Raw genomic sequence first — 21,730 nt, 5'->3', positions numbered from 1 at the left:
AGAGGCCTGATATGCTTCCTGGGATGCCCGGGGCGAAGACAGTTGCCTGCCTGGCGCCTCTTTTCCTTCCTTGTTCTGGATGAGGCTCTAATCCTCAGGCTGCAATGCTTAGCCAGGCGCTGTAGAGTCCAGCGAGGAGATTGCAAAGAGGAAACTCGCATCTGCAGAGTAATCTCCTCTGAAGCCTGTCTCAGGCTGAAGCTGGTTACTTAATACTTCTTCCACTTCTTTATTCTAGTAAATGTTCAAAAAGGCAGCTTAATCAGTAAAGGACAATGCTAGATGGGGCTGTTGAAGAATGCTTTGTTTGTGCCTATTTTGAATGAGACAAACTTATGCTGCTGTAAGACAAATTCTGTGTTTAGAGAACCATTTGGTCAGGGTGAGATATGTACAAAGATAATTATTTGTGTTATGTTGAATTATTGGTCATGAAGGGCAGAATGCCCTAATTAAACAGAGATGATTAGATTACAATATTTTTTAAAAATTAATGATAGATCTTACACAAATAAATACATGCTATAATCTGTGCTTGCATTGATTTTACTGCTAGCTGTTCTTATAAAAATAAAGAACTAGGAATAATGGATGTGTCCCACAGTGATGTGCTAAACAGTGTACAAGAACCCCAATTCTAAATCTCATAAAATTATCTTCTACTCAGTTTTACCAGCTCATAAAATTATTCTCAGAAAACATTATTCTGCATTTCTTGGATGCAAATGTGATGAACTAGCATGGTAAAATATATACCAAACCTGCATTTAATAATGCATGTATGCAAGAAAACTGAGATCCAGTACCATTTTTGGCATGGGTTTAGGAAATGCGTGCCAGCTGGTAATATGAATCAGGCCATATCTGAAGAAAAATATGCTAAAGAAAAATATAGCGGCATTAAAAGGCTAATCTACAGTAATTATTCTGGGGATAGGAGGGAGCTATTTATAAAAGCCAAAGCTAATTGATTCCTTTGGTGCGTGCCTTAAAAAAGTCCTCTGAAATACCAAAGTCATTTTACTATAATCTGGAGTTTGGGAGTGAGGCTGGAACATGTGCTTCTTCAGCCTTTAGTTGTTGTTTTTTTCAAATCATAGTAATTATTTGCTAAGCAAGTCCCCCATGGATTACTTACTTTACTTACTTTTATTAAATTTGTATACCGCCCTTCTCCCGAAGGACTCAGGGCGGTTAACAGGGCATATATAAATAACAATACAAAAATTAAAAAGGAATTAAACAAGTGCCCAATTAAAAATTACAATAACAATAAAAGACCCATTAAAAACCCTAACGTTCCCCATCAGGCCAGACCAGCTAGTTCAAATAAGTGGGTCTTCAGCCCGCGCCGGAAGGAGCGAAGGTCCGATGCCATCCGGAGCTCAACCGGCAATTGGTTCCATAGCGCCGGAGCGCCCACAGAGAAGGCCCTCCCCCTGGGGGCCACCAGTCGACATTCCCTGACCGGAGGCACCCTGAGGAGGCCCTCTCTGTGGGAACGCACAGGGCGGAGGGGAGTTGACGCCGGCAGCAGGTGGTCCTCGAGGTACCCCGGACCCATGCCATGTAAGGACTTGAAGATCATAACCAAAACCTTGAATCTCACCCGGAAGACAACTGGTAACCAATGTAGCTCGCGGAGCAAAGGTGTAACATGGGAGTACCGGGAAACTCCCAAGACAACTCTCGCGGCCGCATTCTGTACCAGTTGGAGCCTCCGAGTGGTCTTCAAGGGAAGCCCCATGTAAAGAGCATTGCAGTAGTCCAGGCGAGAGGTCACGATTCCTCCCTAAAGGCAAAATCCATAGTACCCATGCAGTGAGGTGTCTGCACAAATGGTAGATATGCCAGAGATGCTTTGTCAATTCATGCTTCTAAAGGCAAAGTGCCTGCTGGATCTCTTCTAAGACATCTTCAAGCAATGCCTATCTCCCATTAAAGTACAGTGACACAAGCTACATTTTCAGTCATCCCTAATATTAATCACGCTAGCTGAACAGATTAGACTGAGGTCCATGATTATGTGGACGTTCATGATTTGCCCATGTCTGGTAATATGTGATTATTTTTCTATTGCTGCTATTGCTTCAGAAAAGGAGAACAGCTCCCCTCTCCCTTTTAACTAGAATACCCCATCTATTCTTTCTAAGAAGAACTTTTCAAGATTTTCTCTCTTATTAATTTCTGTTCCATAAGGAAGGTAAACTATTACTATACAGTTGCGGACAAATCAAGAGAAGTGATAACTATTAGATTGAAATAATAAGGCCACACTTGGAACACTGTGTACAGTTTTAGTCACCACAATACAAAAAAGATGCCAAGACCCTAGAAAGTGTGCAGAGATAGGCAACAAAGATGAGAAAGGGTCTGGAGGCTAAATCATACGATGAACAGTTGAGGGAGGGAGATATCAAATGCCCTTCGCCCAGTGCGCTCCCACAGGGAGGGTCTGCTCAGGGTCCCGCCGGTAAGAGACTGCCGGCGGGTGACACCCAGGGATAGGGCCTTCTCGGTGGGAGCGCCTGCCCTCTGGAACCAGCTGCCGGTGGAGCTGAGAACTGCCCCCGACCTTCGATCATTCCGCCGGGGCTTGAAGACCTGGCTCTTCGAGCTCTCGGGCCCAGACTGAGGAGGAATTTTTAATTTGGGGTTCTTTTTAACTGACTACAGGGTTAATTTAATATTTTTTAATTTGGTTCTTAATTTTTGTATTTTGGATTTTTAATTCCCTGTAAACCGCCCTGAGTCCTCAGGGAATAGGGCGGTATATAAATATAACTAAATAACTAAATAAATAAATAAATATGGTTACCTGTCAAAGAGAAGAATTAGGGGGGACGTGATAACTGTTTTCCAGTACTTGAGAGGCTGTCACAGAGAAGAGGGACTGACATTGTCCAAAGCACCAGAAGCAAAAACAAAAAGTAATGGGTGGAAGCTTATTAAAAGAAAGATCCAACCTAGAAATAAGGAGAATTTTTCTGACAACAATAAGAACAATTAATGGAATAAATCAGGGGTTCCCAACCCCCGGTCCATGGCCCAGTACCAGGCTGTGGCACGCAAGCAACTGGTCTGCACAAACAAGCAAAGCCCCATCCACGGGATGCAGGCAGCATACAAAACCATGCACCCTCCAGTTCGTGGAAAAACCTCTCTCCACGGAACCAGTCCCTGGTGCCCAAAAGGTTGGTCTCCCAGACATGTGGGTACTCCTCACTGAAGGTTTTCCAAAATAGACTGGACGACTAATTGACTGAGATGGAATAAGGTTTCCTGCCTTGAGCAGGGGGTTGGCGTAGAACAGGGGTAGGCAACCTTGGCTCTTTTATGACTCATGGACTTCAACTCCCAGAATTCTGGAGCCAGCATGGCTGGCTCAGGAATTCTGGGAGTTGAAGTCCATGAGTCATAAAAGAGCCAAGGTTGCCTACCCCTGGCCTAGAAGACCTCTGAAATCCCTTTCAGCCCTATAATTCTATATTTTAGTTTTGTTAGTTTTTCCTTCTTTTTTGTCTGCAATTGTAGTGGAGCTGTCAGCAATAGTATTAAGGGGAAGTTATGACAGTTTGATTTTTCTTTAAATCAAAAACAGTAAAAATGCAATAGTGTTGAAAAGAAGCAGGCTGAGTATGATCGCATTTTTAAAATTTGAATAAGGTGATCTGATAAGGTTTCCTCTTCATCTGCCCCATAAATTTCACCTTTCTTTTTGAAACTCTAAACAGCAACCCCTCCATCTCCAAAAATGGGCTCTCCCAAATCCAGAAGGTAGCCTTCCTGCTGAGCAAAATAATAATGGGGATAGGTGAGATGAGTTTTTCCACTGTGTATGGACATATTATTGAATGAATCACACGTTGTATCTCCAAACAAGATGAGGTATTAATTATACACTAGAATTCAGCTGAAAGTACAGTCAAATTTTGACATAAACCTTTAAAATCCCTACCACCAGTTCCTTAAAAAATAAAATATCTGGGACAAATTCTGGAAATACAACAATTCAGAAGATCATGGATTCTGAAGAAGACATAAAGAAATGCAATTAATGTCAAAAGAAAGGCAAGTGCAGGCGCCCCTTTCTAGCACCTCTCTGGCTCCTCTGCATTCTGACAACATGTAAGGCAGAAGTCTGTCACTTTGGAAGGTAGACAATGGAAAGTTCAGTTAACTTTTTCTCTAGATGAAGTTTGCAAATATGCAGAAATTAATTAATCACAATGTCTGTGTTTACAACAGTGAGTTTAAGGTTTCACACATGCAGTCCTATAGAAGTTCTATTTTGGGAGCAGGAATGATTTCCAATTTCATGCCTGCTTCTCCTTTGACTTTGTGGGAAGCTGGCTGGGAGCATTGGAAATCACAATCACATGATTATAGTAGCGTGGCAGGATCCTTAAAATTTCAATTACACAGGAGTGAATGGTCCTGGATTTTCTATGCATTCTTCAAGTTAGCAGGTTTAAGGTCCTTTATTCAAAAATTATTGTGCTATCCTGCCCTGTTTGGGATAATTAAAGGTTACAAACAGATAAGCAGGCAGGAGAGTTTTAGTACTATATAGATTATTACATAAATAATAAACCTTTATAGTCAAAGTACAACATGTGTACATTGAGATTAGCTGAGCCTCCCCCCGTGCTCTCTCCCCCCAACACACAGTGACAACAAACCCCCCATCCTACCACACCATGTAAACCAACTACACCACACACCGGCCTCCCAAGTCAATTCTGCATAAATTCAGAGAGATTATATCCCATTTAAAAGCCTAAAAGCCCACGGATGAAAGCTATTTTTCAGCCTGTTGGTACGGCTGGCTATATTCCTATATCTCCTACCGGCTGGCTATACTCCTATATCTCCTTGAATTGAACCTGGAAGCAAACTGGCAACCAATGTAGCTCCCAGAGCAGAGGTGTAATGTGTGCTGATCTGAGTGCTCACATAAACTGCCTGTGCTGCTCCACTTTGGGCAAGCTGAAACTTCCAGATGCTCTTCAAGGGCAGCCCCATGTAGTAAATATTTGTCATGTGGAACTTTAGTTTTGCTGAAGACGATATTTGCTGTTTATGCTTTTTTCACAACATTCTAATGTATAAATGCATTGGAGTCTATAACCCATTTCTTTGTGAGAAAAGTTGTTAATAAATGTCTCAGAGGCTCTGGGGTGTCTGTCTATCTGTATATGTGGGTAACCTCTAGCAAAGTACAGCAGCTGGGAGAAGGTCTTTTCCTCCATATCCCAATAGGACATTAATTATCAGAGACAACCATGGATTAATAAAGGGCTTCACAAAAACATCCCTCCCACAAAAGCACCTTAGATGTTTAGTAATAATTTTTCATATCAGAAAATAATCAAGGAAAACAATACAGAAAAAAAAGAATTCTTACAAAACTGTTGTAAAGGAATGTTTATAAAGAGCTGTTGTAAAAGGTTTTGTTAAGAAACTAGCACACAAATGCAGAAGCAAAACTATTTGGCTGAAATATGGTGAAGACAATAAGAAGTTTTGAAGATAACAGGGAGGACATTGTTTCCGAAATTGAAATTGAACATGATAAAACTATACCTCTTAATTTACAGGTCTTGCTAGTGGAAAAAGAGAAGCAAAGGAATTTGCCTTGACAACATCTACAAAGTCATATTCATATGAGATGGACTCAGTTGATATACAACCGGTAGCGCAGTCCTTTCTGGCCTGGTTAAATTATACTTCTCCAGTCACTGCATTGTCATCTCCTATGGATTCCAGGCTTGCAAAGATCAATACAGTCACCTCATCAGAAGATCGTGCAGGTCATCTTCTCCAGTCAATTAAGTTTAATCCTACAGTAGGAATTATACTAAGCGCTGAACATATGGATATCAAATTTAATTGCTCGATCGATGTTCCCAAATCACTGGTCAAGCAAGACTTCCCACCTTTTACCTTGTGGAAAAATGGAAAGGAAATTCTTGATGTTGGCAGGATAGCCAGCCAATATTACCAGTTTGATGATAATGAAGTAACCACTATGAAAGTTGCTTTCAGGTAATCAGTGTTTATTCCATTTAATTTTAACTTCTTAAAATTTTCTGGAGTTAAATATTTATGGAAGAATCCATAGATCACAGATGATTTTCACATTTACTTATTTAGACTCACCCTAGGGGACAGTTTTTCCTAACCTGTTGCCTTCCTTCTTCTCACCTGTTATAATTATGTGTTTTCTTCAATGATCCCAAAATCAACTTACGTACTACTCTCCAGATATATTGAGACTATCAGACACTTGCTGACTAAGAAATCTGAAAGCTCACATACCATGCGTTTGAAAGGCACACCACATTTAAGAAATCTAATTTTAGGACTGTTGTAAAAAATTCAAATATGAAACAAAATAGGGAGAGTGAGTGAATTGATTTCATTATCTCCTCATCTTGAATTATGGAACATTTATTTCACTGAACACCCCGAGACAAGATAAAAGAAATTCAGTAACTACAATGCAGCAGCAAGTGTTCTCTTGCTAAAATATTTCTGTACCTTATGGGATGAATGTAGTCACTGTGTTTGCAAAGAAAAGATTATCTAGAAATGTATTTAGAGAGCTTGTAGCAAAACACAGCATCATTACTTTTGAGTTTGGATTGTGTGAGCAGATGCCTCCTTGTAGTGGTATGTGAGAATGACCTTGGGAGATAGGAGGAAGAGCCCTAGGTAAGACAATGGTTTTATAAACAAATATGAGTGTGAAGGAGAAGGGGTGGCAAAAATGTCTCTGAAGGAACCTTCCCTAATTTTTTGGAGCGTAAAAGTGAGGGATGGGAGAGGTACTTTCATATTTGCAATATTCTATTAATGTAACCTTATAATAAGGATAGAGCTAGTGCTCTTAGGTGTGCTTCTTATGTGGACTATTTCAGAAGGCTAAGAATCATCCTCTATTACCCATACATCTTTCCCCTCACTATATATATGCAAAGCAAAATGAAATCACAAACCATGGAATTGTTACTCTCTCTTGTTATTCTGTCTATCCCAGGAGGCTTTCTGAAAGCCACATATGTAAAACTCTACTTCGCTCTTGCTAATGAGAGCTATATGCATCCATTTTGGGACTATGAAGAATGAGCATACACCACGCTATTTCCAGTACTTGGAAACATTTTTAAGTGCTGAGAATGCTCTTTTTAAAAAGTCCCAGAGTTATTTCCCTTGTGGGCTGCCTTCCTATGATATTTATTTTTAATGAACCTTAAAATACTGCAGCATTTATTTCATTATGAAGAAGGAATACCAGAGTCTTGACTAAGTCACAGAGTGAACACTGATGGCCTTATAAGTCTTTTTTCCCCTTTTCTTCTGTAGTATATCCAATGCTCATCATTCTGATAATGGGTCTTATAGCTGCAAGTTGAAAATTCAGAATGAGGAAATTGAATCAGATCCTATTTTGGTTTTGTTGGAAGGTACGTTTAGATCTGAAATAAATACTTGTTGCCTAATGTGTGGGATGATTTTGCAAAATAATCTGACAGTGATAATTCCTAGAGAACCAGAGGTACAGGAGAAATAAATTAAACTAAGACAGGGAAATTTTTTATAGAATAAGTAAGGAAGTGCATGGCTGAGGTGCTTCCCATCATGCTGATTCCTTGAAGATATTGGAGAAAAATCTATCTTTCTCTCTGTGTCTCTATCAGTTTCTAGGAAATAAGTGGAAATTGACTACCCCTTGCCCCCCTACATAGATGCTACTTACTATAACTTTTAACATTCTTATTTTGGTACTTGTTGTCTAGATAACTGCAATTTAGCATCACCTGGGAAAACCCAATGTTTCTCACATCAGTTCTAGCTGAGGGTGAGGGGAGAAACTCCATGGGTAGGTGGAATTGTTTTTAAATGCAAAAAGAGGACCGTTGTCTACATTCTCACATTCTCCTTTGCCAAGGAAGAGATAGAAATATGGTGGTATTACCTGAATGATAGAGATACTTTGGTTGTCCCTGAGATCTTTTTATGTTCACTTAAATAACATCATTGGTTACATACTGTTCAAGAGAATGGAGACCAATCACTTCCCACTTTAGTGAGCAAGTACTTAATGCATCTAACGGGACTGGATTATTCAAAGTATACTTCAGGCTGTCTTCCGTTACAAACTTAGAAGTCACTACCTTGTTAAGTTAAAAGGGACTTCAAAAACAACCTAAGGGACTTTAATATGGATTCCAACTCTCAGAATTCCATAGATAGCATGTTGGCTAGGGTATTTGGGGAGTGTACACATCTTGAAGTTGCTGAGGCTGAGAAAACTGACTTAAAGTAATTTTTCTCATGCTGGACCCCTACAAGTGTGCTCATTGACTGGGAATACTGGAAACTGTAGCTCCTAATGCACCAGTTTGAAGCTGTTGGAAGGTTGGGACATCATGGTATTACATTTGATGATTTGCTCCATTATTGGGGAGGAAGATTTATCACCAATCCATAAACTTCCCACTTCAGATCTGCTGTAATAAGTCAAGATCTAGTATTTAGTGCTTGATCCATGGAGGCTGTTTACTTGAACCACACTGGGCACCTGACTGGGCACATAGAGACTGAGAGAACAAGGCCTTGGGGAATCGCTGTGACTCTCTTCCTTAATGCATAATTTCCATCTAAGTAGACAGATTTTTTTTTTAAAAAAAACCCTACAGTAGGAAAACAGAATAGGGTATGGATGGCAGTGTGAGCCAGACCAGCACCACGCCAGACTGGTAGAAATAGCAGGTTAAAGGAGATCTTGATGGACTATCAGATTGATTTTACAATCAATTATATTATCTATTAATTAAAATATGAAGGCAAAGAGGAAATGCTCTAAAGGCATGCAGAGCTTTTAGATTTTGTACAGCGTAAGTCCTATCTCAATTGATATGGGTAAAAATGAGAATAGCAAGATTACTACTCCATCTTGCTCAATTGCTTAATTCTTTCATGCAGTGAAGACCTTTGGAAATTATTTTGAAAGTACTATTTTGGGGCTTGAGTTTCAAGTGCTCCTATCCATTTTGGCTGGTGCACTTAACTTTGTTGTTAATAAATCAATAAATAAAAATACAACAATTCCAGCACGCCATTAGTCATTGTGCTGAGTATCAAGGCTCTTTCCTTACCTTTTTTTATATAATTCACCATTTTTAAAATACACAACATGAATTGGTTCAGTGATCATTCATATATGTGTGTGTGTGTGTGTATATTCATTCTTATGTGATTGTAAAAAATAGTATTTAAAAATACCATAATGGAAGATTACTGTATAAAACATCAAAAGAACCCACAACCTCCTTGCTTGTTTTAAAATTGCATGGTGGCAGGAGTTTGGGAGTTGACGTCCACACATCTTAAAGTTGCCAAGTTTGAGAAACACTGAACTCTTGTGTTTATCATTTGATCATATTAAGATTGCTCGTCTCTAGCTATTAAATATGGCACTTAGTATCTCAGGTTCGAGACTGAATGACACTGCAATGAGAAATCATTGTACTTAATGCTTAAAGCTTAATCATATAAGTCCAGTCTTTCCAATTTGAGGAAATCCAGATGTTATGGTTTATAACTGCTGTCATCCACAGTCCCACAATGGAGAAACCATCATGGGTTGGAGAGGCCACTGTAGTCCTACGTGTCTCTTGTTTTCAACTTCTTAGTAGTGCTTTTACTTCTGCTGCCTGCAGGACTGCCACATTTCATTAAGCAGCCCCAGGGGCTGAATGTTACCCGAAATAAACCGTTCAGTCTCACATGTCATGCTGTGGGGCCTCCTGAGCCTGTTGAGATTCGCTGGCATTGGAACAGCAACCAAATCCCAAAGAAAACTGACAGTTCTCCCTCTGTGCTGAGCATACCAGGTGAGTTAAATCCATCTGTTTTGACAAAAATCTAGCATGAATGGTTTGCTATTCTGCATTGGAACAGCGGGACAATAAATATAACTGAAGTGTGTAATTTATCATATAGTTGAGTCCTGGACATTCTTGTCTTGTTTTTATAATGAGGAGATTAATGATAAAGTTATTTTAAAGGGAGTATCCCAAATGGACTAAAACCGTTTATTTTATTTTTTTGCCTATTTCTATAGGAAACAATTTAATAACAGAAAACAGAGTTTTTTAAAGTCAGCAATATATATGTGTGGGATGAATGCACACATAATACAGTATATATTGTGTGCAGATGGATAGAGAGATACTTTACATGAAGATGATCCTAGATTTAATTAATAATATGTCATAGTTAAAAGACTAAAATAATATTTATTATGCTGTCATAATAAGTTGTTTTAAGATGGATGGCTATACAAATGTTAGAAATCAATCAATTCTTCAGGTTTTTATAGTTGAATCTATTGGTAGATAATGGATTTAACTAGTACTTTAACTAGTGATGCTACTAATAGAGTGGGCATTAGAAGATTGTTATTTAACCTCACTATTTGCCATATTACTTCAGTATTTGGCAAAATCTATACCTTAGATCAATTAAAGTTGTATTTAAGAGAGAGAGAGAGAGAGAGAGAGAGAGAGAGAGAGAGAGAGAGAGAGAGAGAGAGAGAGAGAGAGTAGAGTGATGGCTCAGGTATTAGATTTGGAGATCTGTTCAAATGTACTCTCAGCTTTGGAACATCAGAGAATGATTTTGGGTTCATCAATCTGGTAGGATTATTGTGGGGTTAAATGAAGGGAGATCCTATGTAAAATGATGAGAGTCCCTGAAAAAAAATGCAAAATATAAGTCTAGGAAAGAAACAGTAAACATGTATTGTAGGAAATTATTTTAGAACCCTAAGAACACAAATCAAGTTTTCAGTAACTGGAGAAACTGGGAAATGTGTAGCTTCACACCTAAGGTTCCTCAGGGTTATTGTTGAAAGTTTTTATATGGGACTTAAGTATTTTTAAATAATTTCAGAAAATCATGCAATTTCCTTGATTTGATGGATTGTTTTAAAGGGTATTATCCTTCCAAGTAGTTAATTTGTTGTTGTTTTTAAACTCAACCATTGAGAAAGTTATTTCAATAGTATAATGGACATGTCTAAAATTTATTTAAAGATACTTTCAAATGAAATATAATTAATATAATTTATATCTATATAACTATTTTGAGTATAGAGTGCTTGTGGAAAATGCACAGTGTGTGTGTGTGTGTGTGTGTGTGTACTAGAAAAGAATACTCGAACACCAGGATAAAGTCAAAACTAACCAGTTTAATATACGTAGCTTTCGTTGGCCAACGTATTGTCCTGAGCTGCCCCATACTCACTCTCATCTGTGTGTTCTCAGGTTGAGGGTGTTGCACCCTCCTCGTAAAGTGTGAATGTGTCCGAATGCCCGTTGTCAAGGGCAGGTCGTGAGCTGTTCTTTCTACCGCGATCAGCCCTCCCGTTGTCACACGTGCCTCCATGGTAGGTGTCTTAGGGGTTCCCCTCCCTTTTTACCAGTCACGATGCGCTGGTGCCGCATGGCCAGGGAGTCCTGGTCCTGCCTTGAAGGCACCCTCTGTAAGTGCTTGCATTGCTTGCATTGCTCCTCCCAGCTCCTCAGTGCCTGATAGGCGGGGAGCAGATCTATACGGCGATTGATTGAAAACTCTTCCAAAAACCAAGCCTCCTTGAGCAGTTGGCCGCCCTTGGTGCTGTCCTGGGCAATGGCCTCGGCTCCCGCCAAGTCAAAAGTATGGTTATGACTGGCTGTGTGTGTCCACACCTGTGAGTGTTGTTCTTGCCATCTGACAGCAAGCTCATGCTCATGCATCCTGGTCCTCAGCCATTTTGCTTTCTCCCCAACATAGTTACAACAGTCCTCACATCTCACCCTATATATCACTGAGGATCTTTCCTCGTTGGGGAGCGGGTTCTTTGGACGCATTACCCTGGCACGCAGGGTTGGTCAGGTTTATAGGCAATACTGACGTTATAGGGAGCTAATATCCACGCTGTGGCTTCAGATACACCATTGATATACAGCAGCGTTATCCATGCCACCAGCGTGCCCTCTTGTTGGTCCTTAGGGGGTTCATGTGGCCTACTGTACTGTCTGATAAAGTGCAATGAATACCCGTTACTCCTGCAGATATGGTAAAGGTGGCACCTCTCCTCCTCCCTTGCCCTGTCCGTACTGCAGTGTATATCCACCCACTTGAACAGCGTCGTGATACAGCTGACCTTATGGGCTATAGTGTGGTTGCTGCTATAATGAAGAATTCTGTCAGTATGCGTGGGTTTGCAGTAGACTGATGTATGGAGAGAACCATCCAATTGGCGGCTAACCAACACATCCAGGAAGGCTAAGGTTCCATTGACCTCTACTGTAAAGTGGATATCTGGATAAACGGAGTTCAGCTCACTCATGAACATGGTTTTGTCCTGCCTATTGATGACCACAAACGTGTCATCCACGTAACTAGCCCAAAACTTGGGATGATATGTGGACATCACCTGGGCCTCCAATTGTTGCAGGACAGCCTCTGCAATGACCCCCGAGATTGGGGACCCCATGGGTGTACCCTTTACCTGCTCATAGATGACATCTTGGAACGTAAAATACATTCTGACGCATAGGGTCATAAGTTGCATGAGGTACTCAGTGTCAAGTGAGTCCTGGTGTCACCTTGCCCCCTATTGCAGGCGATTCCTTATCACCGCAATCACTAAATCCTGCAGGATTGAGGTAAACAGCGAGGTGACGTCATAAGATATCATGACCTCATCCTCCTCTATGCTCAAAGATCTTATCTTGTCCAGGAACTCCCCCTACGAGCTTACTGTGGTGTCACTATCCGCCACCAGATACCCAATCCTACCACTCAGTCATTTAGCCAACCCTGAGGTTGGGGTTCCCCTGAACAACACAATAGGTTGCAGAGGAGCCCCTTCCTTATGGATTTTTGGAAGTCCATAAAACCTGGCCATGGGCACATCCCTAGGACGCAAAGCTCTCAGCACGTCCTCGATCTTCCCCTGTTGTTTGAATCTGTCCAGCACCTTGGTGAACTAATTTTTGAGGGTTGCCATCAGATCCTTTTTAATCACCCGGTAGGCACTATTATCACTGAGCAACATAAGGGCCTTATGGATATATTCTGGCCTGTCCATGACAAACGTTGCTCTGCCCTTGTCCGCCAGAAGGATGATGATGGTCTTGTCATCGCACAGTTGTTGCAGGGCCTCCTCCTCCATAGCCGACAGGACCTGGCATCACCTATGGGCCATAAGCAGACCCGTAACACGCTGCCTAATTGAACTCCTGGTCTCGTCATTAGCCCCAATCTGCTGTACAGCTGGCTCTAAGGCAGCCAAGAAGTCGACAGTCCGTGCATCCATTAAATTGTGGCCGGCATCCCGTTGCAATAGTCCGATCTGTCCTTGAGTAAGGGTTTTAGATGACATGTTATGGACTAATTTGTCAGCGGGGCCGGGGTTGTCCAATGCACGCAGAGGCTCCATCTTGCGGCGCAATATGCTGCCTAGCCCTCTCTGTGACCTCACGTATATGGTGACCAAGGAACTGGTATATGGTGACCAAGGAACGTATATGGTGACCAAGGAACTTGTGAGAGCCTGACAACAACACTCCTGACATCCATGGACCCCTGTCATCAAAATGCCAATTCGCGGACTTCCGGCATGATGTCAAAGGAAAGCGGAATGGTAGGGAAAACATTCCTGAACTGCCGAGCTTTGTTTTTTTGTCTACTGAGCGGCTAAATGAGCTGTTGCTGATCGTGGAGCAATTGGCAAAGAAGGATAGAGGTCCGGGCTTGCTGGAGTAGTGTGAACCTCCGGTGAAGTGAAGGACAGTCCTGATCTCCGGTAAAGAGAAGAGGGCCCTGCCGAGAGGATATCGGGCCCATCACCATGACAGAGTGCTTTTGGGTAAATGGAGCAGAAGTGGTGTTGGTACAGTATTAATTAAACTGCGAGAGAGGAATGGATCGCCCCCTTAAAATTGAGTTTGAAGGGATTCGGGAGGTGTAAGACTGGATTGCGGCTGGAAGCGGCAGAATAGTTTTTCTTGTGAGCAGCTCAGAGGTGCTGTGAAGACTGGGGAGATCGGGCTCTAGACCATTTGCTGAATTAGTAGAACTGATTGGGCGCAGCTTTTTCCCCATTTCCAGTGTATTTGGGAACCTCCTTGGACTTTTTATGATCTACTTTTGCCGCTGTGGTTTTTTTTCCTATAAACTCATTTGACAATCAGCTGGCAAGCGGCAGGAAGCTACCTCTTATTGTCCCTCTTCTGGCTTGGATGTGGATTGTATGGTGATTAAGCTACTGCTATAAATTAGCCACGGGGAACTGCAGGAGAGCGGTGAGGAACGTCTGCAAGAAAGGAGACTTGTAACATTGTTATATATATCTTTGTTCCTTTCTACTGGTTCCTTATCCATTAGCCCACTAGAATATTAATTAACTATTGGGGGGGCTGCAAGGTTGCGGACTGCTGAGAGGAGTTTACAGACCAATTCATTAAATGTTAAAGCCAAGGAAGCGGTAGATGCTGGTAAACATCAACCTCTTTTATTAGACCAAGAGGAGTTAGCTCATAAGCTTAAAATGGCCAGACAACACCACTTTGAGCATGCTAATAGGGCGGGCTGGTGGCTCACCTATAAATTAAAGAAGGAAAGGGAAAGTAGACAGATAGATCAACTGCAAGATAAGAGAGGAGTTATACAGGTGGATAATGAACGGAAAAAAGAAATTGCTCAGGAATTTTTCTCACAACTCTATACAAATGAGCAGATATCTGATAAGAAAATTAAGGAATACTTAGATTGTTCGAACCTCCCCAAATTTCCAGAATCAGCCAGGGATTTGCTAAATAAGGATGTTACGGAAGGAGAGATAGAGATTGCGATCAAGGGACAAAAGACAGGGGAAACCCCTGGCACTGATGGCCTACCAGCAAAGATTTATAAAATCTTCACAGATCTATTTATAATATATATGAAGGATATCTTCAATATGGTGTTGAAGGAGTCTAAAGTTCCTAAGTCATGGTTAGAAGCCTATATTTCTTTGATACCGAAAGAAGGGGCGGACCACACTCTTATACATAACTATAGGCCCATTTCACTTCTTAACTCTGATTACAAAATCTTCGCAGCTGTAATGGTGGCTAGACTTAAGCGATACCTCAATGAATTTATTCATATTGATCAAAATGGGTTTTTACCTGCTAGACAGCTAAAAGACAATGTGCGAATTATAATGGATGTTTTGGAGTATTATGAGGCCCATCCTGAAAAGCAGGCGGCGCTTCTCTTTTTAGACACCCAGAAAGCCTTCGACAGGGTTAATTGGAATTATCTCATATTACAATTGAAATATATGGAGGCTGGCGATTATTTCTTGAATGTAATTCAGGCCATCTACAGTCAACAGAAGGCTAAGATTTTGGTTAACGGCGAAGAGTCGGATGAAGTGACGATAGCGAAAGGCACGAGACAAGGTTGCCCACTTTCTCCATTGTTGTTTATATTCTCTCTAGAACCTCTGCTTAGGTCAATAAGAGAGGATTTGGGTATAAGAGGGCTGAAGGTTAGAGAACAAGAATATAAAGTTCAGACGTTTGCAGATGACCTAGTCTTTGTCTTAGAAGAGCCATTAACTTCTGGCTGCCAACTTATTGATAGGATACAGAAATTTGGTGAAGTAGCTGGATTACGAATAAATAAAGAAAAAACGAATATTATAGTTAATATTGTAGTTAGAACTACAAAATACTTTGGGCTTCCAGATAGTTCATAAAATTAAATATTTGGGTATATGGCTGTCCGATAGATGTTCCTCAATAAAGGTGGATAATCATTTAAAATTGGTCGGACAATTGGAGAAAGAGAGAAATGGGGTAAGCTACAACTTTCGCTAATGGGTCGGATAGCTTTGATCAAAACCCAGGTCTTGCCTAGATTGGTATTCCTTTTTTAGACGGCCCTGGTTAGATTAGATAAAACTTTTTTTAGGAATTTGGATAGGAGTACCAGTAGATTTATTTGGCAGGGCAAGAAACCCCGAATTAGATTAAAAATGATGCAGAAACCGAAAGAACAGGTTGGATTCGGGGTTCCAAATTGGCAAAACTATTATAATTTGGCGATCCTGGTATGGATTTGTGAATGGGTCACACTGGCACGTAAACGTTTGTTGGTAACTTAAGGCCACGATATCCCGCAGGGGTGGTACGCCCACCTATGGTGAGAAAGAGGTAGACCCCCAGAATACTTTACTAAATATTATTTACATGGAGTTTTGATTGAGATCTGGGCCAGAATTAGGAAAATATATTATAATAAAGTGCCACCTTGGACCTCACCCCTGGAAGCTGTGCTATCCGACATTATAGAATTTTGAGAAAAAGTTGACTTATAAAGAGTTATTAGATCTAAATGGGAACTTAAAAACAAAGTTATCACTTCAGGAACAGGGGTTAAATTTAGATTGGTGGACCTATCTGCAAATTAGTAGTAAATACATGAAGGACAGGCAGACGCTTGGAATTTGTCGAGAGCTCCATACCCTGGATAGGATTTTGTTGGGAGTGGATGATAAGATCTTATCTAAGTGTTATAAATTTTTTATGGCTATGGAAGTAGCTGAGGAGGGCGCGAAGGCCTTGATCCATGCCTGGGTGAGAGATTTAGGTTGCTCAATAGATATTGAGAGGTAGAGCGAAATTTGAGTTAAGAACATTAAGTTAACACGGTCAATAGCATACAAAGAAAATATATATAAAATGGCATATTGTTGGCATTTACCGCCGGCTAGGCTCGCCAAAATGTTTCCTGGAACATCCCCAACTTGTTGGAAATGTGGTGTCAACGAAGGCACATATTTCCACCAATGGTGGACCTGTCGAGAGGCTATGAACCTCTGGAAGAATATCCAGAAATGGCTAAGTGAGATGTTGGGATACCATATACAATTGTGTCCTGAGGTATTTTTATTGGGGATAAGACCACGAAATATAAACAGAACTGCGTGGTACCTGTTGTTACATATAACCACTGCTGCAAGATTGGCGTGGGCCCAATATTGGAAGATGGATGTTAGCCCACCCGACCAAATAGTAATTCAGAAAATAATGAACTGTGCGGAATCAGTTCGGCTCACTATGATGTTAAAGGGACGAGAGGACACAGATTATTATTTGTCTTGGAGTCAATGGTACAATTGGATGTCAAAAAGAGCTATTAGTTGAATTTTATTACTTGTTATATGCAATAAGTTTTCCTTTCTTGGTGGTTGCTTTCTTATATGTAACGGGACAACCTTATTTCCTCATCGCAAGGTGATGTAAACCGCTATTGACTTAATGTTTGCTTGATACACAAATAAACAAAAAAATAAAAAAACGCTAATTTGCCTAGGGTGGTCATTAATCAAGGCAGGTATGGTCGGATGCTGGAATTGGCGGACCGCAAGCAGGCATTCCACAGAGTCCACAAGAGGTCTTCTCTGGAGTGACTTGGGAGGCAAATCACCCTGGATGCAGTCATGCAGGAAGGGCAATTTGTGATAGATGTGTTGTGACCCCGGCCCCAGAGGGTGCTTTATCTTCGTATGCTGACTCGGAGGATGACTCAGAGGATGATATGGGAAAGGAGGAAGCTGACACGAGTAACGTACCGGAGGGGCCAACTCCCCTGATGAGTCAGCAAGAACTGACTGTGGCTGACGTGCCTATGGACCCCAGCCAAACAGAGGAGGAAACAGAACAGCATGTTATTTAATTCTATTTTAATTTTAACTGTATTCTAACTTTTGTACTGTTTTAACTGTTTTTAACTTTGCCCTGTAAACTGCCACGAGTCCTTCGGGAATAGGGCGGTATAGAAATCTAATAAATAAATAAATAAATAAATAAATAAATAAATAAATAAATTGCTCTTAACCCCTCACGCCTCTCCAGTGGCTGCCAGAGGCCTCATTTGGGGAGGGTCCACCTCCATGCATTTCAGGAGTATCCGCAGTGGCCCCGTCCTTCTACCTCACTATGTAGGGAGCAGAGCTAAGGGGAACTGCCCTGGCTCTCCTACTTCCCAAGATACGCTAAGGTGATCTCTGCGGTAATGCCTCTGGTCTCTTTCAATGCCTGTCCATAGCAGATGCTTTTTTTAAAAAAATCTATTTCTTCTTTGTAATTCCAGATTGCTTTGAAAAACCTAGCCTCCATCCCCGTCGGCTTCAGGCCTTTGCCACTTCATAAGCAGGATCCCGTCTGTGCCAGGCGTGTAGGCCTTTTACGTCAGACACAGGCAGCCTTTTCTTTATCGCAGCGTGTCGTTCGCAATCTGTCTCAAAGGTTTTGTATAAGAGTTACTTCATCGATGGCATGTGGCATTGAGTTCCACAGGCCCTGCTTCCTGGGTCTTCGCGGTAAGATGTTGACTTTCTGATTTCAGCGTGTGCCTTCTTGCCGTGGAGAGTGGCTGGGCGTCTCCTGATGGTTTCAGCATTTTTAAATACCTCGGTTTGCATTTCCTGTTACTGTCTGTCCAGATAGAGTTGCATGTTGTCCTCTTATGCAATGCTCACATCCCTTCCTCAAAACCTAATCGAATGGAAGGGATACGGGCCCGAAGACCTCTCATGGGTGGATGCCTCCTCCGTACATGCTCCGGACCTCGTACGGGCTTTCCACGACCAGTTTCCGTCCCGACCACATCCAGACCATCAGACCCGGGGGAAGGGCCCTGCGGTGGGGGATAGTGTTGTGACCCCGGCCCCGGAGGGTGCTTTATCTTCACATGCTGACTCGGAGGATGACTCAGAGTATGATAGGGGAAAGGAGGAAGCTGACACGAGCAACATACCTGAGGGGCCGACTCCCCTGGTGAGTCAGCAAGAACTGACTGTGGCTGACGTGCCTATGGACCCCAGCCAAACAGAGGAGGAAACAGAACAGCAAGCAGAGGCCGGCAGCAGCAACGGGGAGCCCCTATTAGATGCAAGAGAAAGACGTAGGATACGTCGTCAGCAGCAGCAGCAACTATTGCAAAGTCCCAAGCGGTGTGGATGGGAGACATAGGGCCACACCCTACAGAGTATAAAAGGGGCGTGGCTGCGCAGGAAAGGAGTGGTGAACAAGTTTTTTGCGTTTTGAGTACTGTGTAATTACAAACTGTTCTTGAAATTTGTAACGTGTCTGCCTGTCTACATCTGGACTTTGAAGCTGCTGGCCATCTGCCAAAGACCTTGGAACATCGCCCGGTAATTACAAAAGTGCTATATGATTCAAACCTTGGGAAGGAGTTAACTGTTAAAAGACCAGCTTCCGTTTATTCAGCCTGCGTTTGCTTCTGCTGGACTTTTGAGCCTCTTTAAGGCTACTCATTGGGAGCGGACAGAACAAATTTGTTCACCACCCTATAACAAGCCACCTTTAATCAACATGGACCCCCAACAACAACAGCAGTTGCTAGCTGAGAACCAACTGCTACGCCAGCAAGTCACACAGGTTGCTGGTCAAGTGGCTCAATTGACTGTGCCTGCCCCTCCCCAGCCACGTTGGAAATGTCCAGTAGCCATGCCAGATACGTTCACTGGGCAGCCGGACATGTTCTCAGCATTCATGGGGCAGTGCCAACTGTATATGGCCCTAAGAGCGAAAGACTTCCCAGATGATCGAACTAGGGTGGGGTTCATCATCAGTCTTCTCTCTGGCTCTGCTGCCCGATGGGCCACGCCCTTATTAGCCCAGAATAGTTCCCTTCTGACTGACTGCCAGGGGTTCTGGCGCCACCTACAGCAAATGTACAAAGACCCCATTAGGGCACAGACCGTGGCGAAGCATCTCAGGGACATTAAACAGGGGAGGCACCTCCTGCAGGATTACATCGCAGAATTCCGACTGCTGTCTCAAGACTCCACCTGGAATGAGGCGGCATTAATGGATGCCTTCCAAGATGGCCTGTCGGAAGAACTGCAGGATGAATTGGCCAGAGTTGAGGTCCCCCCAACCTTGGGCGCTTTGGTGGTTCAGTGTCTCCAGATCGACGCACGCCTGCAGCATCGGAAAAGTTGACGGATGGCCCCAGAGCCGCTGCCTGCACCAACACCGTCAGTTGCTTCTCGCCCCGTGCCGGCAGCACCCCGAGTCGCCCCAACCTTTGCAGCTACGGCAGAAGAACCGATAGAGCTGGGAGCAGCCCGACCCCGCTTGACGGCCCAGGAAAAGACTCGCAGACACCAGGGGGGTTTGTGCTTGTATTGTGGTGCACCTGGACACTTCGCTGCCTCCTGTCCACCAAAAGAAAGTTGGGACGTTGAAGCCTGGCCCCAGGCCCCAAACTCGAATAAACAAACTGGGAAATGGGGCAGGCTCGGTCTAAGGGAAACCCTAGGCCGGGCACGTGCCAGTTCGCCACCCGAAGTGGCAGATGTGGACTCTGGGCCCCCTCTGCATTTGATCCTTGCTTCCCAGGTTTTTGTGTCGAACTGACAAGGGAGTATTCCGGCGCATGCGCTGGTGGACTCAGGGGCCACCACAAACTTTATGGACTGGGCCTTTGCGACCCAGTGTAACATTCCCCTGTATCTAGTGGATCCCCCGTCGAGGATGGAAACCATCGATGGGCGGGAGCTGGTGGCAGGACCCATCAAATTTGCCACTTAGCCCCTGCGTCTGGTCATTGGATCGCATGAGGAAGCGATCCAATTCTATGTAACCTGTGAGCTCCATTTCCCTCTGGTCCCGGGGATGGCCTGGCTTCGGACTCATGATCCTCAGGTGGCGTGGTCACGGAATGCCATCTCCTTCCCGAGTCTACAATGTGTGGACCACATCCGCCACACCTGTGCCAGCCAGGAAGTTTCCGCCCCTGCCACCTCCTTGCCTTCTGAAATAGCAGATTTCGCCGTGTTCAGTGAAAAAGAGGTGGACCGTCTGCCCCCACATCGGCTGTACAACTGCCCTGTGGACCTCCTGCCTGACGCGCCGCTGCCAGTGGGATGCCTGTATCCCATGTCAGAGCCCGAATTGGCCACCTTGCGGGACTTCCTGGAGAAGAACCTAGCCAGGGGATTCATCCAGCCTTCGTCCTCTCTTCTCTCGGCCCGAGTTCTCTTCATCAAGAAGATGGGGCATCTGCGCCTATGCTGCGATTACCACCGACTGAACGCCATCACTATGAGGAATCGATATCCCCTGCCACTGATCCCAGAGCTCCAGGAGAGGCTGCGTGAGGCGACCACCTTCACGAAGCTCAACCTATATGGGGCCTATAACCTGGTGCAAGTTCATGAGGGCGATGAATGGAAGATGGCATTTGGCACCCAATACGGCCACTTAGAGTACACCGTAATGCCGTTCGGGATGACTAACACCCCCGTGGTCTTCCAACACTTCATGAACGAGGTGTTCAGGGACATGCTGGACGGGTTCGTAGTGGTCTACCTGGACAATATTTTGATCTACTCCCGGTCCAGGGAAATCCACCTCCAGCAAGTACGCCTGGTTCTGCAATGCCTTTGGGAGAATCAGTTCTATGCGAAGCTGGAGAAGTGCCAATTCTTCCAGACTTCCATAGAGTTCCTGGGCCACATCATCTCTCCCGAAGGCATCGCCGTGGACCCTTGCAAGGTGGAGGCCTTGTGTAGTTGGGAACCCCCTCGCCGGGTGAAGGATGTTCAGCGCCTTCTGGGGTTCGCCAACTACTACTGCACCTTCATCCC

At 43.2% G+C, this 21,730-nt stretch overlaps 1 protein-coding gene across 2 annotated transcripts in view; it reads left to right on the top strand.

Annotated features, from left to right (window-relative positions):
* Positions 1–21,730, top strand: part of MERTK (MER proto-oncogene, tyrosine kinase) — a 95,993-nt gene that overhangs the window by 824 nt on the left and 73,439 nt on the right. For both annotated transcript variants that reach the window (XM_081313096.1, XM_081313095.1), the window contains exons 2-4: positions 5,601–6,048; positions 7,369–7,469; positions 9,729–9,902. In XM_081313096.1, coding sequence (XP_081169222.1) covers positions 5,601–6,048; positions 7,369–7,469; positions 9,729–9,902 — 723 coding nt within the window. The remainder of the gene's footprint in view (positions 1–5,600; positions 6,049–7,368; positions 7,470–9,728; positions 9,903–21,730) is intronic.

Source organism: Vipera berus (assembly GCF_964194415.1).
Source record: "Vipera berus genome assembly, chromosome: 1".
Taxonomy (NCBI): Eukaryota; Metazoa; Chordata; class Lepidosauria; order Squamata; family Viperidae; genus Vipera; species Vipera berus.
This window is presented reverse-complemented; position numbering and strand designations above follow the sequence as displayed.